The sequence below is a fragment of the Dermacentor andersoni genome, chromosome 1 (assembly GCF_023375885.2).
Source record: "Dermacentor andersoni chromosome 1, qqDerAnde1_hic_scaffold, whole genome shotgun sequence".
Taxonomy (NCBI): domain Eukaryota; kingdom Metazoa; phylum Arthropoda; class Arachnida; order Ixodida; family Ixodidae; genus Dermacentor; species Dermacentor andersoni.
Window position 1 is genome coordinate 24,218,984 of NC_092814.1, and position 25,192 is coordinate 24,244,175.

General features: G+C 40.9%; 1 protein-coding gene across 2 annotated transcripts in view; it reads right to left on the reverse strand.

Moving 5' to 3' along the window:
* Positions 1–25,192, reverse strand: part of Ide (Insulin degrading metalloproteinase) — a 267,382-nt gene that overhangs the window by 103,929 nt on the left and 138,261 nt on the right. For both annotated transcript variants that reach the window (XM_050192991.3, XM_055061253.2), the window contains exons 14-19: positions 23,277–23,372; positions 12,894–12,920; positions 12,751–12,833; positions 8,638–8,782; positions 5,430–5,540; positions 1,327–1,447 (exon numbers count right to left, since the gene is read on the reverse strand). In XM_050192991.3, the coding sequence (XP_050048948.1) occupies positions 1,327–1,447; positions 5,430–5,540; positions 8,638–8,782; positions 12,751–12,833; positions 12,894–12,920; positions 23,277–23,372 (583 nt within the window). The remainder of the gene's footprint in view (positions 1–1,326; positions 1,448–5,429; positions 5,541–8,637; positions 8,783–12,750; positions 12,834–12,893; positions 12,921–23,276; positions 23,373–25,192) is intronic.

Genomic DNA, 25,192 nt, shown 5'->3' on the forward strand with positions numbered 1-25,192 from the left:
CTTTGTGTTTTACTCCCTGCACCAAGCAATCATATAATGAGCAGATTTACCATTTCATGCTGGTAATACAGAGACGCTGGTTCTCTTTGTTGAATTAAAACCAATACTATACGCAAATACGCACACCGCGGCTGACGATACACGTCACGTGCTCGCACCCTCAAGAGATATCTGCATACTGTAGTTACCGATGCACTGAAAGGCTTCCCTGACGACCTTATATGAATGGACCTTGCGTAAATTTCACAAAGTACGATCTAAAACATCTCAAAATTGTCCCACAGCACGCAACAGCAATACTTTGAAGCAGCACGGCGCCGGATCGCACAAGCCAGAGAGGAGGAAAGCCTCGGTGCACACCCTTTCCTCCTCCCCCAATAAAGGTCGACATGTGCTGTAACACTGCTATGAAGAATGCATTTCCAACTAGCCTGCCAGCAAACATTACTGAATATGCATAAGCCCAGTGGTGAAGTCAAAAGGCACAAGAATGACCCAAAGAGACATCCTACTTTTTTTGCAGGGGTAAAGCCACTGACAGGTAATGCCAAAAAAGCTGAATATCAAATGAATTCTTAATATCAGAGTATTTTTTCACAAAATTTATTGCTTACAAATATTGCGCAAGAAAATATGGTGCATCACATGCTCAGGAGTCTCCTAGCATCGCATAACAAGAATTTTGCAAGTTACAAGCAACTTAGGTACATAGAAATCTATGTACAGTACGGTCTACTTTTAAAGGGAACACCAAATTAGTATGGCAGCACTGATTGCAGCTCAGTTCTAGTATATGAAGGTTTGACAAAATCTTTTATCAATAGAATTTCAGTTGAATACAATCAAGTGTTTTGTTTTCCTCTTAAACTAATGAATTAATGATGTTCTGTTGTACTGAATGCCAATGGGGTTCTCAGTTTAATAATGGACATGTGTTTTGTGGCAATCTTTTATTTATTGCATGGGAAGCCTTCATTTCATTTTTCTCCAAAATGCAGAAGGGCCATCCCAACTTTAAAGCAGGTGGGTTATCGCAAGGACAATATATGTGAGAAACGAAATAACCATGCATCATGCGACTCTAGTAGCTGGCGCCGACAGTAAAGTGCCGGCACCGTTTCATTGTCAGGTACAGTGTGATTTGCCACCTGTCAAAGGTTCTAAGACATGCAGGGTCACAGCAGATTCATACAACATTCACTATTCAATTCAATTCGGTGATATTTGACATTTGCACACCCCTACTCAAAATGGTTTGGTTCGAAGATAAAGGAAGCTCTGAACTTTTATTTTTTTCCAAAAATTGGTACATCAGCACCAACTCACCTTCTGTGGCTTCGAGCATTTCACTGTGCGACCACACTTTCTGGGCCAGCAGCATGTAAGTGTAGTAGACTGCATGCTGATGAGGTTGCTCAGCACTGAAGTTCTTGAGGCCACGGATGTACTGCAGCACAAACAGTTCTTTGCATCACCATCAAAAGTACAGTTAAAACCTCAATATAATGATGTCGGTAAAAGCAGCAGTTTACTTCGTTATATCGAAATTTCTTTATATTGAAATCAAACCTTTTATGGGAGTAATTGCAGTAGCCAATGCATTTTCTTTATACTGAAGGGGCCGTAAGATTTTCCAAATTATCAGGCAATTGCAAAAAACTAATTTCAATAAGAAAAAATACATTTTGTTGAATTTGAGAGTCGGCAACGAAAGATATAGTTTTGAGCCATGTCAATGATTTGTCAACGCCATATCAACAAATTGGCTCTATAAATTAAGCGAAGCTAGCCACGTTTTCACATACAATTGTGGCATCGTGATGAACTCTGTGTGTCTTCGCAGTTGACAATTCCATGCTAATAGAGCAAATGCAGAAAATGGGAAGACGGACAGTGGACTAACCTAAGCACACATACTAGAGCACATGGAGGAAGCTACGATAGCCAGACTCGAAGCGCGTACAAGGCGGCCATTTTGAAATGCCAATGGCGATATGGTAACGCAGATTTAGGGTCGTACTCAGTTTTAACACCCACACAATTTTTCTACCTGCTTTATCGGAAAAAAAAATGCATGTTAGATTTGAGTAAATACAATAATTTTTTTTGCATTCACCTCGTGATAACACAAGAAACGTGTTGTGATGCAAATCCTAGCGGGTATAATATAGTCGCAGCGCCTCTTTAAGTCCATCACAATCACTCTCAGAAAGCCCTTTATCACTGTCTATGAAGAATCGCATGTCCTCTGCACAGTCCATAACGCATTTGATATTCTGCAGTTACAATCGCAAGCAGAATGGTGGCCTACGCCTCGACTAGGACCCTACCTGGACTAACCACTTTGCTAGTTTATCCTGTGATGCATGCAATTCTCCGGAATGAAAAGAACGTGCAACGCGACTTCTTGCTGCTAGTGTAACGTGGTGAGCCATCAATCCTTTTCGGCTCACCCTCGCAAGTTTTCACTTGCACCCAAAGCATACAGCGTACGGGGTGTAATAGAATATTATCGCACTTGAACTGTATACATAACACGACGCTGGTCGCTCTCGATCGCATGGCGCGTGATTTGAGAGGTGCATTCGTAAGCAGCCGCTTGTGATTCAACCGTTTGACCATCTGTGTCCGCAGAAGTTTCCTTTCATTGTCTTGGTATTTCTTCCCGGTGGCAGTGAAATTTCATTATAGTGAAATTATGTATAAACACACTTCATTATATTGAGGTTCTAAATACATGGTGTTCTATGGACCCGTTATGAAAAGTTAAATACATTGTTATATCGAGGTTTAACTACATTTCATTGTGAGCTACTGTTTCAGCTTTAATATATTCCTGGGGCCGGCAAAAAATAGTTTTCGCAAGAGATGACATGTATTTGATGCATTCACTGTACCCTAAGCGCCACTAAGAGAGATGCTGCCACTATTGAAGTCATCACTGTGGTCGCCATTGGCATCAGAAAGATGCATGATGACCAGCCAAGTTTGAATTATCTGGCGAGGGCTGATTTCAGGATTGAAATAACGAAAGTTTGGTCGTATAGGAATGTATGGGCAGCAGGCAGGACCTTTGGTTAGGATCGAATAACCCGAAGTCAAATTAACAGAAGCCTACTGTGCACACCTGCCAACACATGAACTTCAAAATTTGTAAATATCCAGCGGCCATGACACCGAGTGGGGAGGGAGAAAAAGGGACAGGATGATTTTTTTTTAAAGCTTGTTCTGAAGGCACGCCTTTTTTGGGACACGTACGCACTTCATTAACAATGATTTATACTCCTGTCAAGCGGGCAAGATAAGCACACTTACGGGGAGTGCACTTCGGAACCTTGAGTGACACTTTAGGCTATGCGATGCTAAACGGAAAAATGGAGCGCACTCGCAGTAAAAAAAAATTGGCAACAGACTAAGAGCGCATTTTTTAAGATGTAAATTAAAAAGAAAAAACTTATAAAAATTAATTGTTTTACTTTGTATTATAAATAAAAACAACCTTAATGTATACTTTTTCAACAAAAAATGAAAAGATTTTTATTATGAGAGCGTTGCAAGTCAATGCCGGTCCAGACAAATCTAACCAATCCAGAACAGCATAATGGCATGCGATGAGGCTGCATTTGATCCTGCTAGAACAGAATATGAGCAAGTTCTGTTCTGATTATATTGTTGAAAGCTGTTCAAACACTAAAATGAACTTATGTGTCCTTTGTTTATGCATATTTTGTACCATTTAAACCGCTGGCGGCGAGGCTACGCACTTGGCCAGCAAAATTCATTCCGTGAGCGCACTCCAACCAGAGTGCAATCTTCTGCAAGTGACACTCCACTTGCGACGTTTAGATTTGGCAATGTGCACTTTAACTGAGTAAGTGCACTTAACCTGCCCGCTTGACAGGGGCACAGTATTACTTTTACACCAGCAGACAAGCCCCAGAGAGCATGGTACTGCAGAGACTGAGGAGCAGCACATTGTATTTTGAGATCACAGTGACTTTGCTGTTGCTGGTTTTGCCTGCTCCAGGAACTTGTATAAATAAAACTTGTTCTGAGCATGCTACTTCCTCTAGTGTCCTTTCACCATCAGAAGACTTTCTACAGAAGGTTTGGGGACCACCGAGTGAAATGTTTTCACGCACAGAATCCATTTTTTGTAAAACTTGATGCAACATTAGTAAAATCGTAGCACAAGCCCCAATTAATAAATATTAAGAAAAATTTAGGAGAGTCCACAGGTATGCATAGAGCAATAACAGGCATCTTGAGTACAGTGCGCACTTTTTGTTGGCGTGAGTCACCATTTATGAAAGCCTCCTGTTATTCGCACAAGCCTTCAGCCAGTGTGAGACGCGGGTGTATAAGAACTATTTAGTTACTTTGCAGAATAACTTAACTGTGATAATTTTACCATCCATCATACAACATGAAAATAAGCTCAGATGAATTGTTCTAGACCAGTACTTGCTACTAGCCATATTCAACTGAACTTCGAACTTTAAACTTTATTTGCATGAAGCAGCTTTACGTGATGCGGGAATCCAACGGAAGAAGCTGTCATAGATGACAGCTTGACAAAGCCATGGGCGCCCTCTTTACTAGCAGAGAGGCAGTGTACAAACATTCACAATTTAAGAGGAAGCTTTAGCTCGAGTGCTCCTACTTAAATACACGTAAAATGAGAATTCATTTTTCTCGGCAACCACTGCACCAAATTTGACGAGGTTTGTTGCACTTAAAAGAAAAGCTTAAAATCTAGTGACTATTGGTGTCAAATTTTTTATTTATGTCGTCAATTTTTTATTAAAAATTGGCAAAAATCATAAATTTTCATAAACAAAACTATCAAGTTTACAACTCTAACTCAGCAATGAAAAATATATCACAATTATGTGAATTGCATCTAATAGTACACCTAAAGCGGACAAAATTGATATGTTACACATGAATCTAAAAAAATGTAGTAATATGGAAACGCAGCTTTTGCAGAACCCTTGTACAGAACGTAACCAATTCATATAAGCTATAAATTGACATATTGAATTTGTCCGCTTCGAATGGTCTAACGGGTGCCATTTACAGAACCGCGATATCTGTTCTTGATGCAGAGCTAGTAATTTATAAACTTCGTGCTTCTAATCATTTCGAATGTTTGAAAATTCTCTTAACGAAATTCAGGCCCTAAATAGAAATTCCCCTTCCAACAGTCACTAGAATTTACCTTTCTCTCTCAAATGCAACAAATTTTGTTAAAATCTGTCCAGGGGTTATTTCATAAAAGCGTTTCTGCATTTTACATGTATTTGAATGGGCCGCATCGGAGTAGGGCCCGAGCTAAAATTTCCTCTTAATAACGCTATCCAGACAAAGCTACAGCTTTTCTATTCACAAATGTAGTTCCTTCACCTAAAAGAACATGTACCACTTACAGATTCCTTGAGAATGTCAAAGCGCTGCTGGTCAACCACAAAGTTCGTCAACTTGTCCATAATCTTGGACAAAAGTACATGCTGCTTATCATTGTAGCCCCTAATGCTCAGCTGAGAAAAAGAAAAAATAAAGTACAGCAATCAATAACCAAACAAGTAGTTCCACTCTAATAATGCCAACACAAGACTCCCACGGAAAATGTTAGCATGGACAAGAAAAAAATGTAACCAATGTGACTAAAGCTTCCTGCTATCTATTATTTCATTTAAATTTCATCAACCTAGGACTATTTTTCCCCAAAGGTATACATTGTAAACATAATAAATTCTGCGATTTTACAAGCCAAAACCACAGTCTGATTATCAAGCACGCCGTTAGTGGGAGACTTGAGATTAATTTTGACCACCAGGGGTTCTGCACGTGAAGTACAGGAGCATTTATACATTTCACCCCTATCACAATGCGGCCGCCGCAGGTGGGATCATTTGTGCAACCTTAAACTTAGAAGCACAATGCCGTAGCCACTATGTCAAAAGACCACATCAAAATACCTGCCAAATGATGAAAGTCACATTCTACAGTACTGCCTTTGCCTTCTGGTACTGCCTTTGCACACATTTCACAAATTAAAAAATTAAATGCTAAGTGTGTGCATAGTATGACGTACGAGTGAAATCTTAGTCACGAGGTTAAGGCAAGACTATGCCTCTTAAAATCATTTTCTTTATAAACTTACACAGTGTTTACCTATAATTTTTAATGCCTAGCATAATAGGGGGAGTAGTAAAATTGTCCACCGTCTGTGGCCAGAAAATGTGAGCCGATCCCGGAGATAGTGCAATACATAGCCGACTATGGCCCAGTATTGAACACTTTTCCAATACAGGGGAAGAATGTGCAGTCTAAGCCCATTGCATGCGTGCTTGACAGCAGCCGGCAGGTGTGGCGTGATAACGACTCGCTGTCCGTGCAAACATTATGCACATCAGTGCAAAACAGCCTAGGCGACTACTAAACAGTCTACTAAAACCCTCTACAGATGACTACATGCCTACCACAAGACAAGGAGGAGTCAATGATTGCATATACGTATGTGGTATCTAAAACGTGAAAACACTAATGTGTCATACTTCACACATTAGTACACAGACCAGTACTCAGTATACTGGAACCAAACCCATACAAAAGGAAACACGAGGAAGTAACACAAGACGAACATGAGAGGGAAAGAGAAGACTGTATGTGTATGGAATGTGGAATGTGAAATACAAGTCCACATGGGTGTAATATGCATTGCTTTTAATTCCATACACATACGCGAACATTACTGTTCCTACAACACATGTACAAAACAGCCGTAACAGCAGTAGAAGTATGCTGAAGCCAAATATAACATATGCGTATCTTGGATAATTCCCGTTCAGGGAGGTTCCGCCATTTTTTTTTTTAAGTCAACATCATGTGCTTCTTCGCTTTGACTCATAATCACAACTGCAACAACTTGTGCATTTTGAGGTGCAATGTCTGCAACACACGCCACGTCTCGTGTCGTGTGAACTTTTATGGTTACCTTTTTAAAAATTTTTTGAAAAAAAAAGACATCTTGTTAAGTATTAGTACTTGTTAAGTATTTTCCACAAAAGTTTGTTGGGTCAGAACTTTGGTATAAAAAAATTGCACGAATTTCTCATTTTACTTCTCATGCTCTAAATTACAGATCTGGTATGCCAATATATTTCATACTACTATTTATGGTTTCTTCACTATTACCTGAAAAATAGTTCTTTAAAAAAATTAGCAGTTTCGGCTGAAGAGCGAAACATTGGCAGCGATAGCAATGTCCAGCAGTGCACTCAAGCTCGCTGATCAATGTTCTAAAAGTACATGAGGAGACACATTGGCATGATGCCAGAGTAACAATACTAATGCATGGCAATAACCCCAAGGTAACCCCTGCTGCAGAGCAGTAATGGCACCCTGGCAGCTGCCAGACACCTCATGATGCCAGCAGCACTGGAGGTGACTTGCATTGATGTTGCATGAGAAACATTCTATGAAAAATTGTCTGCGCTTGTGGCTTCAACTTAACCGTCTTCTCAGACCATTGTTAGCACAACTGTGTGAATTTGCCCATAGCCACAAAGCAGGAACATTTGTGCACATAAAGCTCCTGTCAGAAGCGGCAGGCAGAATAGTTGCCCTTGCAGCCAAACACCCTGAACATCTTTCACATCGGACCATGCGGGCTGTGCATGCACAGTGAACACCATGACAGCATCACGGTGCCGATGCCAGCGGTATTAATGTGTCTCAAGCATCTGTATAATTACTACTGCAATAAATTGCAGTAGTAATTACACAATAATTGCAGCCCTGCAATTGCACAAGAAAAATAAATACAGAATTACATTCAGCACATTAAAATACATAAGGAGAGCAAATTTCATCATATTCACTAACACACACACACAAAAAAAGAAGACCAAGGTTCCTTTTTAAGGTCAAGCAGAATGCACTACTGGAATGCTCATCTACATGGCGCATACATAGGGGCCACTTGGCATTATTAGCTGTACAAGGGTCACCTATCACTGCGCTTATGGGATGTGCACTCATGGAGTGTGCCAGAGCAACACAGAGGCTATGCAAAATGTGGAGGGCACTGCATTAAAGTCAACCACCTGGGTTTCTTTAACGTGTACACATTTCTTGGTACAAGAGTGTCCTTCACTTCTGCCCCTGCTGGAATTAAACCCACGCCCTTGTGCACAGCAAAAAACATCATAGCCACATAGCATTTGAGCCACCTAGGTATGTTAGATATCACCCAGTTCATCATGCTTATGTTTTTTCTCAGACCTCTGCCTCTCACGGTACATGCATGTATGCATTTCAGCAGCTCAGTCAATGTGTGTACTGAAATGCTAAAGTTCCAAAAGACAAAAAAAAAAAAGTGTGTCAGATTTAGAGTATGGTTCCAAGTAAAGCACAAGGTGCTTTTACAAACTGCCAATTATGCACATACATATGCATGCAAAAGGAAACTAGTGTTACATTTGTGCAAATGTTACATTTTGTGTCTGCTCCTCTCTATAACAATTGGACTTCACATTTTAATGAAATCAAAATGGCAAGCCACACAAAGCAGCTATACACAGGAGAAGTTACTACACAAAGACAACCTGATTAAGAGTAAGCTGCACATACCACAATGCCATATATGGTGTTGTCAAGGGAGTAGCTGAGGCCGGCCTGCATGGCTGCATATGTGTACTCATTTAGTGCATCTGTGAAGAGCCGCACGAACATGTGCGTCATGTTGGTGTGGTGTGGGTCTTGGTATGCAACTGGGCTGGAAAGAAAAAACATCTACTTCACCTACAAGTGTAAAGCACTACTGCTTTGCAAAAATGCACAATTCATGCGGAACATGCAAGATGAGTAATACTAACAGATTACAAACAGAGGGATTATCAGGGAGGGATCAAAACATGGTTTATCGTAGAAGCTGCAAAGATTCAAGACATTAAAAGATACATCAAACCCCTACTAAACACACCCAGATTTATTGCATACAAATAATGTTAATTTTTAAAGAGCACATACAGCTTATAAAACTATCTTCGTTAAGGATCAGCTCCAACGAGCAAATCTGGCATATCTGTTGTGCATTCACGTTAACAAAAGCATCAAAACCTTTTCATACTCTCAGCATGTGGAAGTGAGGTAACACATCCTTGAATTTCCGGCTGAATACATGTTCCAGCAGCAAAGTGGGTTGATCTAAAATGGCCACTGGACACACGAACCTGCTCTAAATCAATCAATGGAATTCAGTATAAGCCTATGTGATCGCAAAACCTGAAACTGCCAACATGCTTATTAAATAAAAATTGGTTGCCCAATACCCAATTCTTCATGAAGACTACATGTAGGAACAGAAATAAGTTTATTCATGGATGGAGATCAGTAAATAACATTTTGTTTGTATTGCTTCAAATGGAGCCCACATTATCATCGTCGTCATCATCATCATCATCATCATCATCATCCCATTTTATGTCCACTGCAGGACAAAGGCCTCTCCCTGCGATATTACCTCTGTCTTGCACCAATGCAGCCCATATAAAGGCAGGTTACTTAAAATACATAACACAAGACTTCCACACAGTTATGTTTCAAAACACCAATGTTATTTAAAATAAACTTACAGCATAAAATGAATGCACGTATATTTCGGACCCTTCATATTCAAGCTTCATATTTTTCAAACAAATATTTATTTTTTACTCTCTCACTGAGCATTTGTAGGTGCGTCTATGAAGGAAGGGGATGTGGGAGTACAGTAGTGGCAAAAACTGCACTATTCTTCGTGTCATCATCATCAGCCCATTTTTATGTCCACTGCAGGATGAAGGCCTCTCCCTGCAATCTCCATTTACCCCTGTCCTGCACCAACTGATTCCAACTTGCGCCTGCGAATTTCCTTATTTCATCAGCCCACCTAGTCTTCTGCCGTCCTTGACTGCGCTTCCCTTCCCTTGGCACCCACTCTGTAACCCTAATGGTTCACCGGTTAACCTACGCATTACACGGCCTGTCCAGCTCCATATTTTTCTCTTAATGTCAATTAGAATATTGGCTATCCCCATTTGCTCGCTGATCCCCACTGCTCTTTTTCTGTTTCTTAACATACTGCCTAGCATTCTTCGTTCCATGGCTCTTTGTGTGGTCCTTAACTTGTTTTCGAGCTACTTTGTCAGTCTCCAAGTTTCTGCCCCATATGTCAGCACCAGTAGAATGCATTGATTGTACACCTTTCTTTTTAATGATAATTGTAAGCTTCCAGTCATGATCTGACAATGTGTGCTGAATGCGCTCTAACTCATTTTTATTCTTCTGTAAATTTCATTCTCATGATCAGGGTCCCCTGCGAGTAATTGACCTAGGTAAACGTACTCCTTCACAGACTCTAGAGAGGGCATAACAGTATGTAATATAATTTGTGAAAAACAGATGTTTACTGAAAGGTACAAAAAATGTTTACTACGTTACGCTGATAACATGAAAAGAAGAAAGAAATATTCTGAAACAGACAAAATGTTTCCGCTTTAATTGGCTACAGTGCCTGAAAAATTTGATGTTCTAGTGCAAAAGGGACGTGAACCACAAAAAAAAAAAGAAATGTTTTGTTCTTAGTGGGAGCTGCCACTTTCTGGCAGGTGCCACAAATGTTGAAAAAAAATTTGGAGGATGCTTAAGCTTTGCCTTTAAGAGTAGAACATGATAGCATTCAAAAATGCCTGACTGCTTCTCACACTTCCCGGCAACTGCAGCTTATGTAAACGTAATGTTTTTCTGGAAACACTGGTGGCAAATGTTATGCACAAAGGCGAGCTTTCTGGTTCTTCCAGTTTGTGCTTGCGTTTCCATGTAACAGAATTATGTTTTATTGTGTATCAATTTACAATCCGACACTATCCTGTCTGGAGGTTGTGTGTAAGTCGTACTTTATGAATTTTCTGATGCAGTTTACTTAGACAAATTCAATTTCAAATAAACACTGCTTCAACAGGCATTAAACTAACCCATACGTGTGATATCTGCACCGATCACTGATGAGCCACCCGTAAGAAAATATTAACAGAAAGCAATTTCTTCTTGACTTGTGGCCTGTTACTACATTGGCCAGCATCGCCTAGGCTATTAGGCCTCATTCGGCGCTGTTTCGTCAAGCATCGACAACACCGGTGTCACACGACCACTTTTGATTGCGATCAAGCCCAATCCAGATCAGAATTCATGACTGTGATTGGCTGCCTTGCACAGTTTACACAAAGGAGCCAATCAAGACCGAGGCATTCGATCCACATCAGGCTTGACCACGATCAAAAGCGCGCCTTGTGACACCCGTATAAATTTACAGCTCGGTGCCGAGTATACGCAGTTCTATTCGCAGCAGCCGCAAGACACCCGGAAAGCTGACGAACCAACTTGCAAATGAAAGCAATTTTACAGGATGGCAACAAAGTTGCTCACGGCCGTAATCGTTGTGACACATTGTATGGTGACCTCTCGTTCTCCGATGCCATTTGTAGAGGCACATCGGTCACTTTTTTGCATCTTCAAGCAATCCGAAACATGACAAGCTTTCCATTTACACGGCTATTGCAAAAGTGTCATGTGACTAGTGAGCTGACTAATTGGCTGCATACATTTGCATGAACTGCAGATGGACGGAGGGGTAGGGCGTGTCGTACGAACTTGCCGTGTCCTTCCCGATGGCATAGGTGGCAACCAAAGAGCAAAGCTATCTTTGCAATAAAGGATTGCCATAAAACACACATTCACTACTAAACCAAAAACCTCACTGGTATCCAGTAGAACATAACGACAGAGGGAAAAGGGGTACTTGATTCTAGTCAACAGATATTCTATTAAGAAAAAAAAAATTTTTTTTCAGACCTTTATATATACACCTGATCTGTAATAAGTGTTGGTATATTAATTTGAGGTTCCCTTTAACAAGAGTACACTGTACTGCATATCTTCATTTCTGTATACACAAGTTAGTGATAGCATTTTTTTTTTTTTACATTTTTGTTATGCAATGGTAGGAGACATCCAAGCAGATGCTGCACAGTCTTTTCTTTCACAAAATTTGTAAGCATTAAATTTTGTGATATTCGAATCAACATTCCGCCTTTCTTCTTGATTTGATTCAATATTCAATTCAAAAACTACTATTCAGTATTCATATAACATTACATTTTTTGCTCTTCACACAATCCTGATAACTATTTGAGCTCCTGTGTTGTTCCACACTTCAAGATAGCATGCATTTATTTTGTGCTTTTTGTAAATGACATCAAATGGCGCAAGGAGCTGTTAAGAGTGAAGTTAGGAGCATAGACTCACTTGTGTGCATTTAAACCCACCTTCCTTACAGCTTCACATTTCTGACAAATTTTTTTCCATGCTTTTGCTTTACACGATCAAAGGAATTATTTGCAAGTTGGGAACCTAGACTCACTTTTGTGCAGTGAAGCAAATCTATGTTTCAGTATGAAAAAATTTTTTCCCTAGTAAAATTCATCTTTCTGACAAATTTTTCACAATCTTGCGTTATATCATCATGTGAATCGTTGGGACGTGAAAAAATAAATTCCATCTTTCCGGCAAGTTATTCTCATTTTTTTAACCGTCCTTAACGGTTAAAACAGTGTTTCAAAGTGTCAAGGGGTGAATCATGAGAAGATGAAGATAGAGTGCAATCATTTCCCACATACAACCATAAGTAATAAAAGTGTCTTTGCATACCTTTTGAATTCAAAATGAAGCACAGCTTTGGGGAGGTCATATGTGTGGTCTTGAACAAACCACACACGAGTGCTTTCTGTGTTCTGAAATTAAAATGTTTTTATAGCCATATGCAAGACCGTGATGTGCTATTCATAATTTACCTTGATCATCACAGGCAGTTGTTCTCCCTGCATAAAAAGAATTGAGACCAGGCAGATTATATTCAAATATAAACATGCATATTGACAACTACAAGCCATCAATTGCTAAACTGCACACATGGTAAAGATTAATTTAAAAAAAATATGGCGCACAAATAAAAATTAACAAAGTACAATAAAGAATGAATGAGAAGGGGGTTAACCTAGGGGCCCGATTTTTATTAATCATATCATGAGAAGCCAACAAAGACACCAAGGACAACATAGGGGAAATTACTTGTACTTAATAACTGAATTAAAGAAATGATAAATTAATGGCAATGAAAGTGGATTAAAAAACAACTTGCTGCAGGTGGGAAATGATCCCATGTCTTTGCATTACGTGTGCGATGATCTCATCCCACGCGTAATGTGAAGATGTGGGATCATTCCCCACCTGCTGCAAGTTATTTTAGAGCATCGCAGGTGTAATGCTAAGACGTGTGATCGTTCCCCACCTGCAGCAAGTTGTTTTTTACTCCACTTACATTGCCATTAATTTATCATTTTAATTCAATTAGTAAGTACAAGTAATTTCCCCTATGTTGTCCTTGGTGTCTGTCTGTTGGCTTCTCGTGATAAAGAATGAATGTTATTTACTGAAGACAGACAAGGCAACTAAGCACCATGCACTATAAGAAGAAATTTACTCGACAGCTGCTCTTAGCAGCTGTCGCAGTTACCTAACAGTTACCTAACAGATTAGGTAACTACTGCCTATTAGCAACCATTCATTGCAGCTGGCACTAGATTCTGGTCTACAGTAAGCAAGGCAGGCCACTGTACTTACCAAAGAAGGAATTCTGTAAGACACATTGAAACACGTTATTCTGCACAGACTAAAAGTACAGCTTAATCTTGACTTAAGACAACTTTAGCAATTTTTTGCCACGTTATTGTATAGTGTGCTAGAATACAGTCAAACCTCTATATAACGAACCTTTCCTTCACGACGTAATTAACTATTTTCATTTCTCGCTTTTAGTTCCATTAAAAACAGTGTATTTTATTTTCACAACTTATAGTAATTTCGTGACACGGTTTTGATTTAATGAGTCCCTGTAAAGGTTTAGGCAAATTTTGTAGACAGGTAGGGTACAGCTGCAGTAAGGCATTTGCACCACATTTTAAGTCAAGCATTTCGTATTAAGAGAGTTACGGCCGATTACAAATTACCCTCCTCCCTAGACATGCTTTTTCTCCTCAACTCGTTTACCGCGAAATCGAGGTTAGGCTCCACCTTCACTGGCTCTGCGTAATGATGCGATGTCGTATCGTCTACTTCCTGTGTCTTGGAATGAGCGCGCGAAGCGTCTCCAACCTCCCCGCTAGCCGCATGGCTGTCGATTCCCGGCAAGAGCTATCCAAGCAGCGTACATTGCGAGTGTTCTGTCACAGTGCCGATCGTGTCTGGTATTCAGGTAAACGCAGGCGATCTGGGTGTTGTGACGGATAGGTGGAGGCATAAACTGAAGCCCCTCCATACTACTACTGCGGTGATGAAACAGTTACGGTGGCTAGATGGGTAGGTCTGCCGATTAGCGTAGTTCACTGCTTTTCCACGTCATAACCGAAGGAGTGGAGCTGAGGTCAGAGGCCTGTCGTGAAGCGCGCATCATCTGCTACCGAATGTTACTATGTCCCTGTTATATTTAATATAATTGGTGTTTGCAGTAAAATCTGAAAGAAAATGGTTAAATTATGTTGAGAGAGTGCATAAAAGTGTGATGCATCTTGCCTCAATGAGTAATATTTAAAAGCGGTCATTTATTTCATCTGTTAGCAGGCTGATACCATGGTGCACTGTGCTCAGTAACGATAGTTCTTCGAGTTTCATTAATTCACTTAGAAGTTTAAGGAGTGAAATGAATACTGTGGATGATGTTAATGAATATGAAACGTTTTATGCTTCAAGAAAGAGTGAAAGTGTTCCTGCACAAAAGAAAACTAGGCGGAGGGGCACCACTTACTCTGTGTCGAATCTCAAGTTGGGCTATAAACATGCAAGCCACGGGCTAAAATACAGCTGATTTTGATGCCATGAGACCCAGAAATGTGGGCTTGCACATCGCCGTCCTGAGAAAATGTTTCAACCGCATTAGCCGTGTGCAAGCGCTACTTCGAGGAACACTTCATTGCGCGTATTGTGCAGATTCTGAGGGTGTATCTGCGGCTAATGAGTGACATTGTTCCTTCGATGCTACCCAACATTCCAGCTGAAGGAAGCTTTCACAGAAAGAACAAGCAAGACTTTGACGAGATGCCGCTCACTGAAATAATCCTGAAGAGACAGTGAGCTAAACTTGCACACCTTGAAGCTGTTTGACATGTACGATGACAAATATCAACCGCCATATAGCAGAATAAGATTTAACTTCAAGTGCAGTGGCTGCAGTTCACAAGAAATTAGCTGCTGCATGCACTACAGCTGGCAGATTTTCTTCTTTCCAGCTCAAGCCTTCTGGATAAGTCGCTTGTGAGCGGCACAGACTTGAACTTACAAACAGCACCATCAAGCTAATTCATTGCTCATTGCTCGCCTGCACTTCCGTGTGACCAGCAAGAACTTCGCATCTGAGCGTACTCTAGAAAAGAAAAAGCACCTTACGCAACACTAAATTCATTGTGAGCGCTGTGATGCAGTGCCGTATTTTATTTAATGCTATAGTTTACTGTAAAAGCTTGGCATTGCTGGTTTACGCATGCAACCTGAGAATTACCATATACATTCATATATATGTATGCAAACATCAATAGTCCAAACTATTATTTTGCATGCGACAAGCTGCTCTCTCATCACAGATAACACAATTAATCAAAGATTATCGAACAAGGTAAGAAATAGAATTTAAAGAATAAAATAAAAAACAAGTTTAATTCTGTTGCCAAAAAAGGTTGTTGATTATATAGTGAACATATTCAGCTCGACACAAATTCCCATATACATCTTGTTCATAATTGCACCCATACAGGCAAAGAAATAAAGCCAGTGAGTCTAGTTGTGCAAATATCAATATTTATTCGATTGTAGCTTACATTTCTCCAGACAAAGTCATTTTCATTATGCATTTCATGGTATAAGAATACTCCCTGCGTGAATTACGTTCAGATACAGCAGATATCATACTGATTCGTAAAATAAATTTCAACTCTAGCTTTCCTTTTAGAACAACTAACGAAAGGCTATTTCGTATGAGCAGAATTTGTACTGCTCTTCGTAGACTTAATTTTAATGTGTTGACTGAATAGACAGCGTTAAGAGCTCTATATTTTTGCCTCTCAAACAGCCGACAAACAAGAAAAGTATGTTACCTTGGTAAGTGACAGACCTTCGCTGCACTCATAAATCTGTACCCATTGTGAAACAGTTCACAGTTTACATACAGTGATAAATACGACCGCGGCAGCACATGATGCACGCCTCTTGTGTCAGGCCTCTGACCGCAGCGCAACATTTGTTGCCATGAATCTGAGAAGTGCTGAACTAAGGTTCCTAGTCAGCAGATGGCACACCTACCAAACTAGTCACTATAAAGGGGCTTTGGTGTAAACGCCAGGATGCGCTACGAATTTATTGTGCTAATAACATGTAACACAACATCGTTCAACAAACCTAAGACTGCTTTGGTGAGAAAAACTGTGCTGGACTAAGAAACATTACCGGGTCAAGAGGGATGTGCTACCGGTATGTTAGAGAAAAATGTTTCTTTCTCTCAGCTTCGGCTTCTCGGCACTCCAGGATGACGTCGACGACGATTAGCCTCTCCCCACATCTACCACAGGTTGGAGATTCTTTTCCAGTACCTAAGTAGAAAATTATGATTTCTATATGTGTGTCCTATTCTGAGATGACAGAAAAGGACATCAGTTTGCTGTCTTTTCGGTGCAGAGGGCCAGAAACCTAAATGTGGCTTAATAACGTGAATCTTATCATTTGCTTCCACATCCCACAAGTCTGGCCAGTGACTTCATAGTTTTGTAAGAAAGGCTTCAGATCTGTGGCAGGGACAGCAGCGGTAGGATTAATAGCTTGCGATATAATTGATGTGGCCATTTGGTGTGCTAGCACATTACCCTCGATGCCTCTGTGGCCAGGTACCTAGGATATAATGACATGCTGGTTCGATATATACACTCTATACAGAACTGAATGAAGAGCAATAAGTACAGGTTTTTTGTGTTTACAGAGTGACATAGCTTTTACAATGCTTAGGCAGTCTGAAAATATCATTGTTCTTTTCTTTTTTTAGTTTTCATTTCCTTATACGCTTCATGGCTGACAATAGTGCACAGGCCTCAGCCATAAAGACACTTGTTTCCAGGTGCAGCGCACTGGATTCTGAGAAGGATGGACTGACGGCTGCATAAGATACCCCGGCAGGTGACGTAGCAGCGTCTGTGTAAAACTCTGTGCAGGAGTGCTTGCACAGAAGTTCTAGAAAATACATTCAGATTTCGAGCTCTGGAGCATGCTTTGTTACTTCTAGAAAAGATATTCTACCACCACATTCTACCACCTACCGCTCCCAAGGTGGTAACAGCTTGGTTGGAGGCATTAAGCGATGTTCGAGGAGTGGGACATCCATTTCATCGCTAAGCTACCACTCCCAAGGTGGTAACAGCTTGGTTGGAGGCATTAAGCAATGTTCGAGGAGTGGGACATCCAATTCATCGCTAAGCTCCCTCATGCAGTGAGAAAGGCTGTCTTACAGAGGGATGATTACGAAAGAGTAGCACACGTCATATCGTTAACGGTATTGGAACACAGACGTTCATGATTAGAGTGTATTTTTAGAAAATATGTGAGGTTCCCTGCAAATGGAGTGACCAGTCGTTTAATTCTGCGTACAAGCTTTCAATAGGGCTTGTTCTGAAAGCGCAAGTGGCCAGGCTGATACCTAGATGGTGGACGGAATCCAGCATCTTTAGCACGCTTGGGGCAGCAGAGTTATATACCATGGCATCATAGTCCAATTGTGATTGAATGATCCATTAAACACTTCCTGTCGCTCCCCATGTTGTGTGGGATAGAAGTTTTGGTAAATTCCCTGTTTTTAGACATTTCGCTTTGAGATATTTTATGTGTGGAATAAAAGTAAGCCTAGAGTCAAGTAGAATACCTAGAAATTTGTGCTTTTTGATGACAGGTATTTGTTGTCCACACAGTTCTACACAAGGATCTAGAACAAGGCCTCTCTTTCTTGTAAAAACAATATAAGTACTTTTGTGGGGGTTAACTGTAAACTCATTTTTGTCTGCCCACTTAGACAACTTGTTCAAGCTTAGCTGTACCTGTCTCTCACACACTGTGAGGTTACAGGATTTGTAGTCTATCTGTATGTCATCCACATAGACGAAATAAAAAATAGCCAGTGGTAATGAAGCGCACAGTGTGGTCATCTTAACGATACAGTGTATGCAGCTGAGCACGCCTCCCTGGCGTACACCAGTTTCCTGTATAAATGGAAGTGACAATACATTGTTGATTTTGATGCGGAAGGTATGATTAGATAAATAGCTTTTTATTAGGTTTAGCCTATTTCTACGGATGCCCATTTCCGACAAGTCTCGCAAGATTCTGTAACGCCACGTTGATTGTACCCCTTCTCCATATTGAGGAATATCGATAAGAAAAACTGTTTATGTACAAATGCATCAGAGATATTTCCCCTTCAATGCACACAAGATGATGAGTTGTGGACCGCCCTTCTCTAAAGCCATGCTGATAACGATCAAGCACTTTGTCCAGTTCAAGAAAATGTATGAGTCACCGATTAATAATTTTTTCAAATAGCTTACAAAGGCAGCTTGTGAGCGCTATCACGTGATAACTTGCCACCCAGGAAGGGTCTTTACCCTTCTTCAAAACAGGGACCACAATCTCTTCTTTCCATGCAGATGGAAGGTATCTAGCAGCCTAAATAGTCTTGAAAAGTGCGAGCAGTGTCAGTTGTGCATCAGTGTGTGCGTTCTTTACCATGTTATACAAGACTCTGTAAGGTCCCGGTGCAGAGCTTTTGGATGTGATCAAGGCAGCTCTCAACTCGGCAATATTGAAAGGACGATTATTTGGTTCTTTCTGTCGGCATTTATGCACGATTGGCTTACGTTCTTCTATATGTTTTGTATTTAAGGAAGGACTGTGAATAATGGATTGAGCCTGAAACGCCCTCAAAGTGCTCCCCGAGAGTCTGCTTGGTCTTGCAAGGTATTCCCTTGGTCGTTCATAAGACAGAACGGATGGATTTGTTGCCCTTTTACCTTTCTTAAACCATCCCACACTTTCGCCTACTGTGTGTATTACTTTATACGCTAGAGAAACCTCACCCAGCTCTCCCTCTTTGCCTGACGCCACGTCCGCCTTCCCTGTGATTTATTGTGTTTAAGTTGAATAAGATTTTTTGCATTTTGCAATCTATGCAATACGCCTCATGCCTTATTCTGCCTTTCTCACACTTCTCTACAGTCTTCGTTCCACAAGGGAACACATCTTCTAAGTGAACCGCCATTCGTTTGCAGGATAAACCTTTCAGCTGTATCAATAATAAAAGCAGTAAAATGTGCAACAGCATCATCTATACTAAGATCGTTTATAAAATAAGTTGCTTCTTTAAAATGCTCCCAGTCAGCCGATGCTGATTTCCATCCCGGATAATGGGGTGGATTGTCATGCTGCGTTATTAAGTTTAAAGTTACAGAGAAGCGGTCACTTCCAAAAGTACTGTTGATGACATTCCAGGCAAGGCAGAAGAGAGGCAGAGCCAATCGCTAAACTTATCAATGAACACGAGTTGTGTTGGAAGTTGTAATAAGTGGGCTCCTTTTTATTAAATGGGCATGCACCAGAGGTCGTAAGAAAATTTTCGATGAGTTGACCCCTTGTGCCACAACGGGGGTTCTCCCCACAAAGTGTTGTGAGAGTTAAAACTACCCACGAGTACGTATGGTTCAGGCAGTTGATCTATGAGGTCATATAAATGTTTTTTCAAGTTAATAGCTAGGTGGTATGTATAAAGAACATGCACCGACAGACTTATTTAAAAAAAGATTGCCTGAACAGACATTGCTTCAAGGGGCGTCTCTGAAGGGCAACATGTCGACAAACTACAGACTTGTCTGCAACGATCGCTACACCGCCGGAGGCATCTCACAGTGTTTTAGGAAGATGGTGCAATTACGAAGAAAGTTTGTGTTTGTAGGTTTCAGATGTGTTTCTTGAACACACAGCAACTTTGGATTATGTTTGTGTAGGAGTTCTCTAAAGAGATCATCATTGGAGATGACTCTTTTATGTGTGTTATGTGCTGTATATGTCTCATCAGTCAGTCCACCTTGACCAAAAACGCCTCGACAAAAAGAAAGGTACAAAAAGGCTACGAACCCTCGACCTTTGGTGGGAGTCGAACCCATGACCTTTAGCGTTAATGAAGACAAAGTTAATTAAGATAGTTAATTAAGGCACCGGAACCCACAACTTTTGGTGGGAGTCGAACCCACAAACATTGGTCGGAGTCAAACCCTCGGCCTTTGGTGTTAATTAAGGCAAAGCTAATTAAGGCACAGGTAATTCAGATAGAGTTAATTAGGGCACTCAAACCCACATTCTTTGGTGGGAGATGAAGCCATGACCTTTGGTCACAGTCAAACCGTAGGCCTTTGGCAGGAGCCAAACTCGCCACCTTTGGTGGTAATTAAGGTGAAGTTAATTAGGCACAGGTAATTAAGATATAGTTAACTAAGGCACTCGAAGCCACGACCTTGGGTGAGAGTTGAAAGCTCGACCTTCGGAAGTAAGAGAGATGACTAAGCAAAGTACACTAAATGAATTAAGGGGGATGAGTAAGCAAATTAAGAGGGTAAGCAAATTAAGAAGGATGACTAAGCAAAGTAGACTAAGCAAATTAAGGGTGATGTGTACGTCAAGTGCCTGTCTTTAATGCATCAGCACTTGGGCTTTTGCCTTCACGTCTTCTTAGGGATAACATAAGAGACCTAGTGAATTTTTGGCACATTACCAAATGCTACAAGCTTTGCTAGTTTACTGCATTGCTGAGTATCTGGCATTTCAAAAAGGAGGTTGCCGCTGTTCATTTTTGACACTTTGTAGCCAGCACCTAGTATTTCAATGAGACATCTGGCCACAGTGAAAGGAGAGATAGTTCTGATGATCTTTTCGTGATGTCGACTGTGTAGAACATGGAAGTGTGGGAATAGTTCTTTTTTTTTTTTTTTGCTGGCTGAACAGTTGAAAAGTTTCTTCGGTGCGCCCTCTTTTGAAAAGAGAACAAATGGGAAGGGCGGGGAGGGGGGGGGGGGCGAAGTCTTAGCCATACAGAATTTATTTGATTTTGGCAGCTACACCAGCCACCCACCACCGAACCCAACAAGGGGATGCTACAAGTCTCAAAGAAAATGCAGATGCCAGCTGTACGTGGCTACTATAACCTAATACAAAACACCCACGGTTGGATAGGCTACATCAGGTTAACCCTTGCTGCCCGTGAAATCTTAAGTAAAAGGAAGAGAGGACGATACAGGAAAGACTGGAAGTGAGAGAGAAAGATGAAGATCAGAGAGGTGGATAGGAAGATGCAGCTACCGATTTCCCCCAGTTGGGTCAGCCCGGGGATGCTGTCTACATGAAGCCGAGGCCAAAGGGTGTGTTGCCTCCGCCGAGAGGCCATAAAGGTCCAATTACTCAGCATTGGCTTAATCCCAAAGAGCACCTTTTCCCCAGACATGGCAAAGCCGTGCACGGCTACACGCGGAAGGGTCCAACTTCTATGTGCTCAGGTTCGTGATGTCGCAACACACCAAATGCCTGCTAACACAGATGCCCACCAAATGCCTACTGACGCAGATGCCCCTACGCGGAAACATTTAAAAAGGCAACATGTTTACGATTACATTGCTGCTGAAAGTTTACACCAGCAGCAAAGTAGAATACATTTGGTTACTCCTATATTAGCCCTGTGCCACCAGGTAGCTGTACACTGCAGGCCGCTCATGTTCGTGCCTCCACCCATTCGGCAAAATGCCTAGTCCGCCTGCGTTTACCAGAATAGTGGACATGATAAAGCTCTCTATTGTGGTCGTAATCCTCCGGCGTGAAGTGATGGCCGCAAATGCGTAGATTCTGGCATCGATAGGATATGGACAGCCCGATGCACTGCAGCCACTCTGCTGGCCTGTTGCCTTGCAGAAGAACATGATGTCACAACTAGACATGTCCTCAATCACTAAGTTTGCAGCACAAAATGTGACAAGGGCGATTCATGGTCCTCGCGAAAAGAAACCTCAAGAGCACCACTGATTGCCCAGCTCGCGTCAACACGGAGAACATTCTAACACAAGGAGATTACACTTGCTGTGCACCGGAAGTGCTTGAGTGTAGTGAGAAATTGTCATTGTGTATTCTTTTTCTGTCACTTCCTTTTAAAGGGACACTGTAGTCGTGGACACATGATGGACCTTGTCATGTTGCCAATTGCTATGTTTGCAGTCCACAATGCAACAAAAGACACTGCATCTTATTTGCTTATGAGGCAATAAATCAAATTCATGTGGCATACCATTTCGCTTACGAGGCAACTTCAGAAAGCACGGCAATCAGTGTCAGCAAAAAAATTGTGAAAGCGAGTTAGCAGCTATTTATATGGCGTTTCTTTTCTTTCTTTACTTTTTTGCATTAATTTAGATGAATATTTTTCTGTAACATACTTTCTGCTGTACACTGAATTGAAGTGAATTCTGGAGTTTTACATGCCAAAACCCCAACTTGATTCTGAACGGCAAGTGCCAGCTCACCCTTGCATGCTTTCACTCACACATACAGCATACGAAGCGTGGCAATGATTTTATCAGCCTTGGACTTTATATGGAACCTCACGGTGACGGCGACGGCAGAGATGTGCCTGGAGTGTACATATAACTGCTATCGAAATAAAACATTGATTGGTCTTTCCCATATGTCAGGGAGTTCATTTCTACCTCCTCCTTTGAAACTTAGACATGTGCCACACGTACAAGTAAAAAAAAACTATGCAGCATGTCGCCGTGAAGCAGAATAATATGGACTGCCCTGAACCAGTTAAGTGGTGTGGACTGGTTTACAAGCTGTTATAAAATTTCGTTTCTCTAAATCGGATTTGAACCAGAACGAAATCAGAGCCCGTATATTTTTTCCCATTCAACATCCTGGTTACTGCATTTGTATTAAAAGGATATAAAAGCAGCTAGTTAGAGTTAAGAGTTAGCAGCTGGTTAGAGTTAGAGCAACTGGACTTTCTGATGTGACTAAACAACGCTATAAATAAACTCCAAAATACAAGAAAATCAATTTACCTCTCCTTCACGTGGACATCGGTCAAAGTTGCTTGGGATGAACTCATTATGCGGTGGCAACTTGAGGTTCTCATTTGTACCAGCAGCACGCCACACCTATTTGCACAAAAATGCAGTCCAAGCATACATTAAAAAATATATATACGTCTCAAAATCGGGGATGCACAGCTGAAGGGTCAGCTTTTCAACAGTTTGCGATTTTATTAAAATTTTGCAGATTCATTTATGTTCTCTTCATTAGAATATATTGTAACTTTCATTACCCTGGCTCTAACATGAAAGAAGTTGTGGCCATCATACTGAGCAGTGCAGTGTGTCACCTTAAAAAAAAACTAATTTCAAATATAGTTGAGATATATTCGTTGTACTTGAATAGATACCTTCTAGGTGGACTACAGTGCAGGATAAGGGCAGCCACTTGCTTATTTATGCTCTTTGCGTAAAAATTCCGTTCCCTTGAAAACCAAGCCTGTTTTTTATGTCGTCATCATATGTCAGATATTTGGTATTTTCTTTGTGTTAGAAGAAATTTAGAAAATTAAAACATACTTTATCATATTTTTGACAAAATTTCACTCCAGAAAGCATCTCGAAAGCAGATTTTGGCAGAGCAGTTTGGAAACGATAGTTTTTCGGAAAGTCATGTTTGGCCCAAAAGTGCAAACTGCGAAAAATCAGTTCAAAGATTGCAGAACATGCCACTTTACTGCATGGTGAATAGTGATTAATCAAAGACCTCTGCTGCATAGGTTGGGTCCTCTTTCTCAACACAACACACTGCACGGTGGCAATCGCTTCAGGTCTTCCCTTTTTTCTCTTCCCTTTCCTGTCAAGAGCCCTTGTTTGTGCTCATGAAATGCTCCGATTAGTTGCTTGCTGGATATGTATCCTTGTCTGGATAACCCAGCTCCAGCTCTATGACCACTCTCTTGATATGCCACATGCACCCGCATTGCTTTAGCACAGCCAAGGCTGCTGCAGCCTCCACTATTCTCAGGAACGCAAACTGTCTTTGGGCACCTCTGCCACCCTAACGCATTGAATGCTTCATTTGAATTCTGCATTTGCATCCTCAAACCCTGTTTGAGAAGCTCTGGCTTACTAAGCTTGATGCATAGGGACACTAGCTCTTTTGGCAATTACTCTACTGACGGTGGGATCTTGGCACCAACGACTTGCCAGGATCAACGAGGGCTTTGCGGCAATCATACTTGGGGAATTCACTTCTTGTAATTCAATTATAATCCACCAATCTGGATTTCCTTATCAGTTCGTCAGTCAATTGAGGTTTGCTGCAATTGAAAATAAGCTATTTTTTTTCTTCTAATAGGCGTAGAAGCAGTTCTTTTTTCTCTTGAACCACCAAACCGAGTTTCAGTTTTTGCTTGCGACTTAATTACAGCTTGCCAAAGCAAAAAATATTAGTTCTTTCTGGCACTTCCTTTTTTTTTTCTTGCATGTTATGCTGCAGCATTGGTAGGTCTCTTAAGGCTAAAAAGCGCAAAGAATTATCTTTTGAAAGAGGGCATTTATTCTGCAACCCGTTCTCACGCTCTGCAGCAGCATATCAAAACAGTGTTCACAAGCACTTTCGACGGCAAAGTGCATGACACCGTCGAATGAGAAAAAAAGTTTTTCTTTTTCTACAGCGCAGATAGCAACAAAATTTGGTGAGAAGGCTCATTAGCTGATGAAAATCATTCTTGATGAAAATCATTTTAGTTCTGCATCTTCCCCTAAATAGTCACTCCGTTATAAAACAACATTTAAACAATATTAGTTATGTCCGATATCTACTGTGTTGTCTATGAGAGATGCTGCATCCATAGGTCAGGAAAATAAATGGAACTCACTCAGACTCATTCCCAAAATATAATTTATACTTGGGGCCTCACTCAGGCCCACTCTCACCAAAA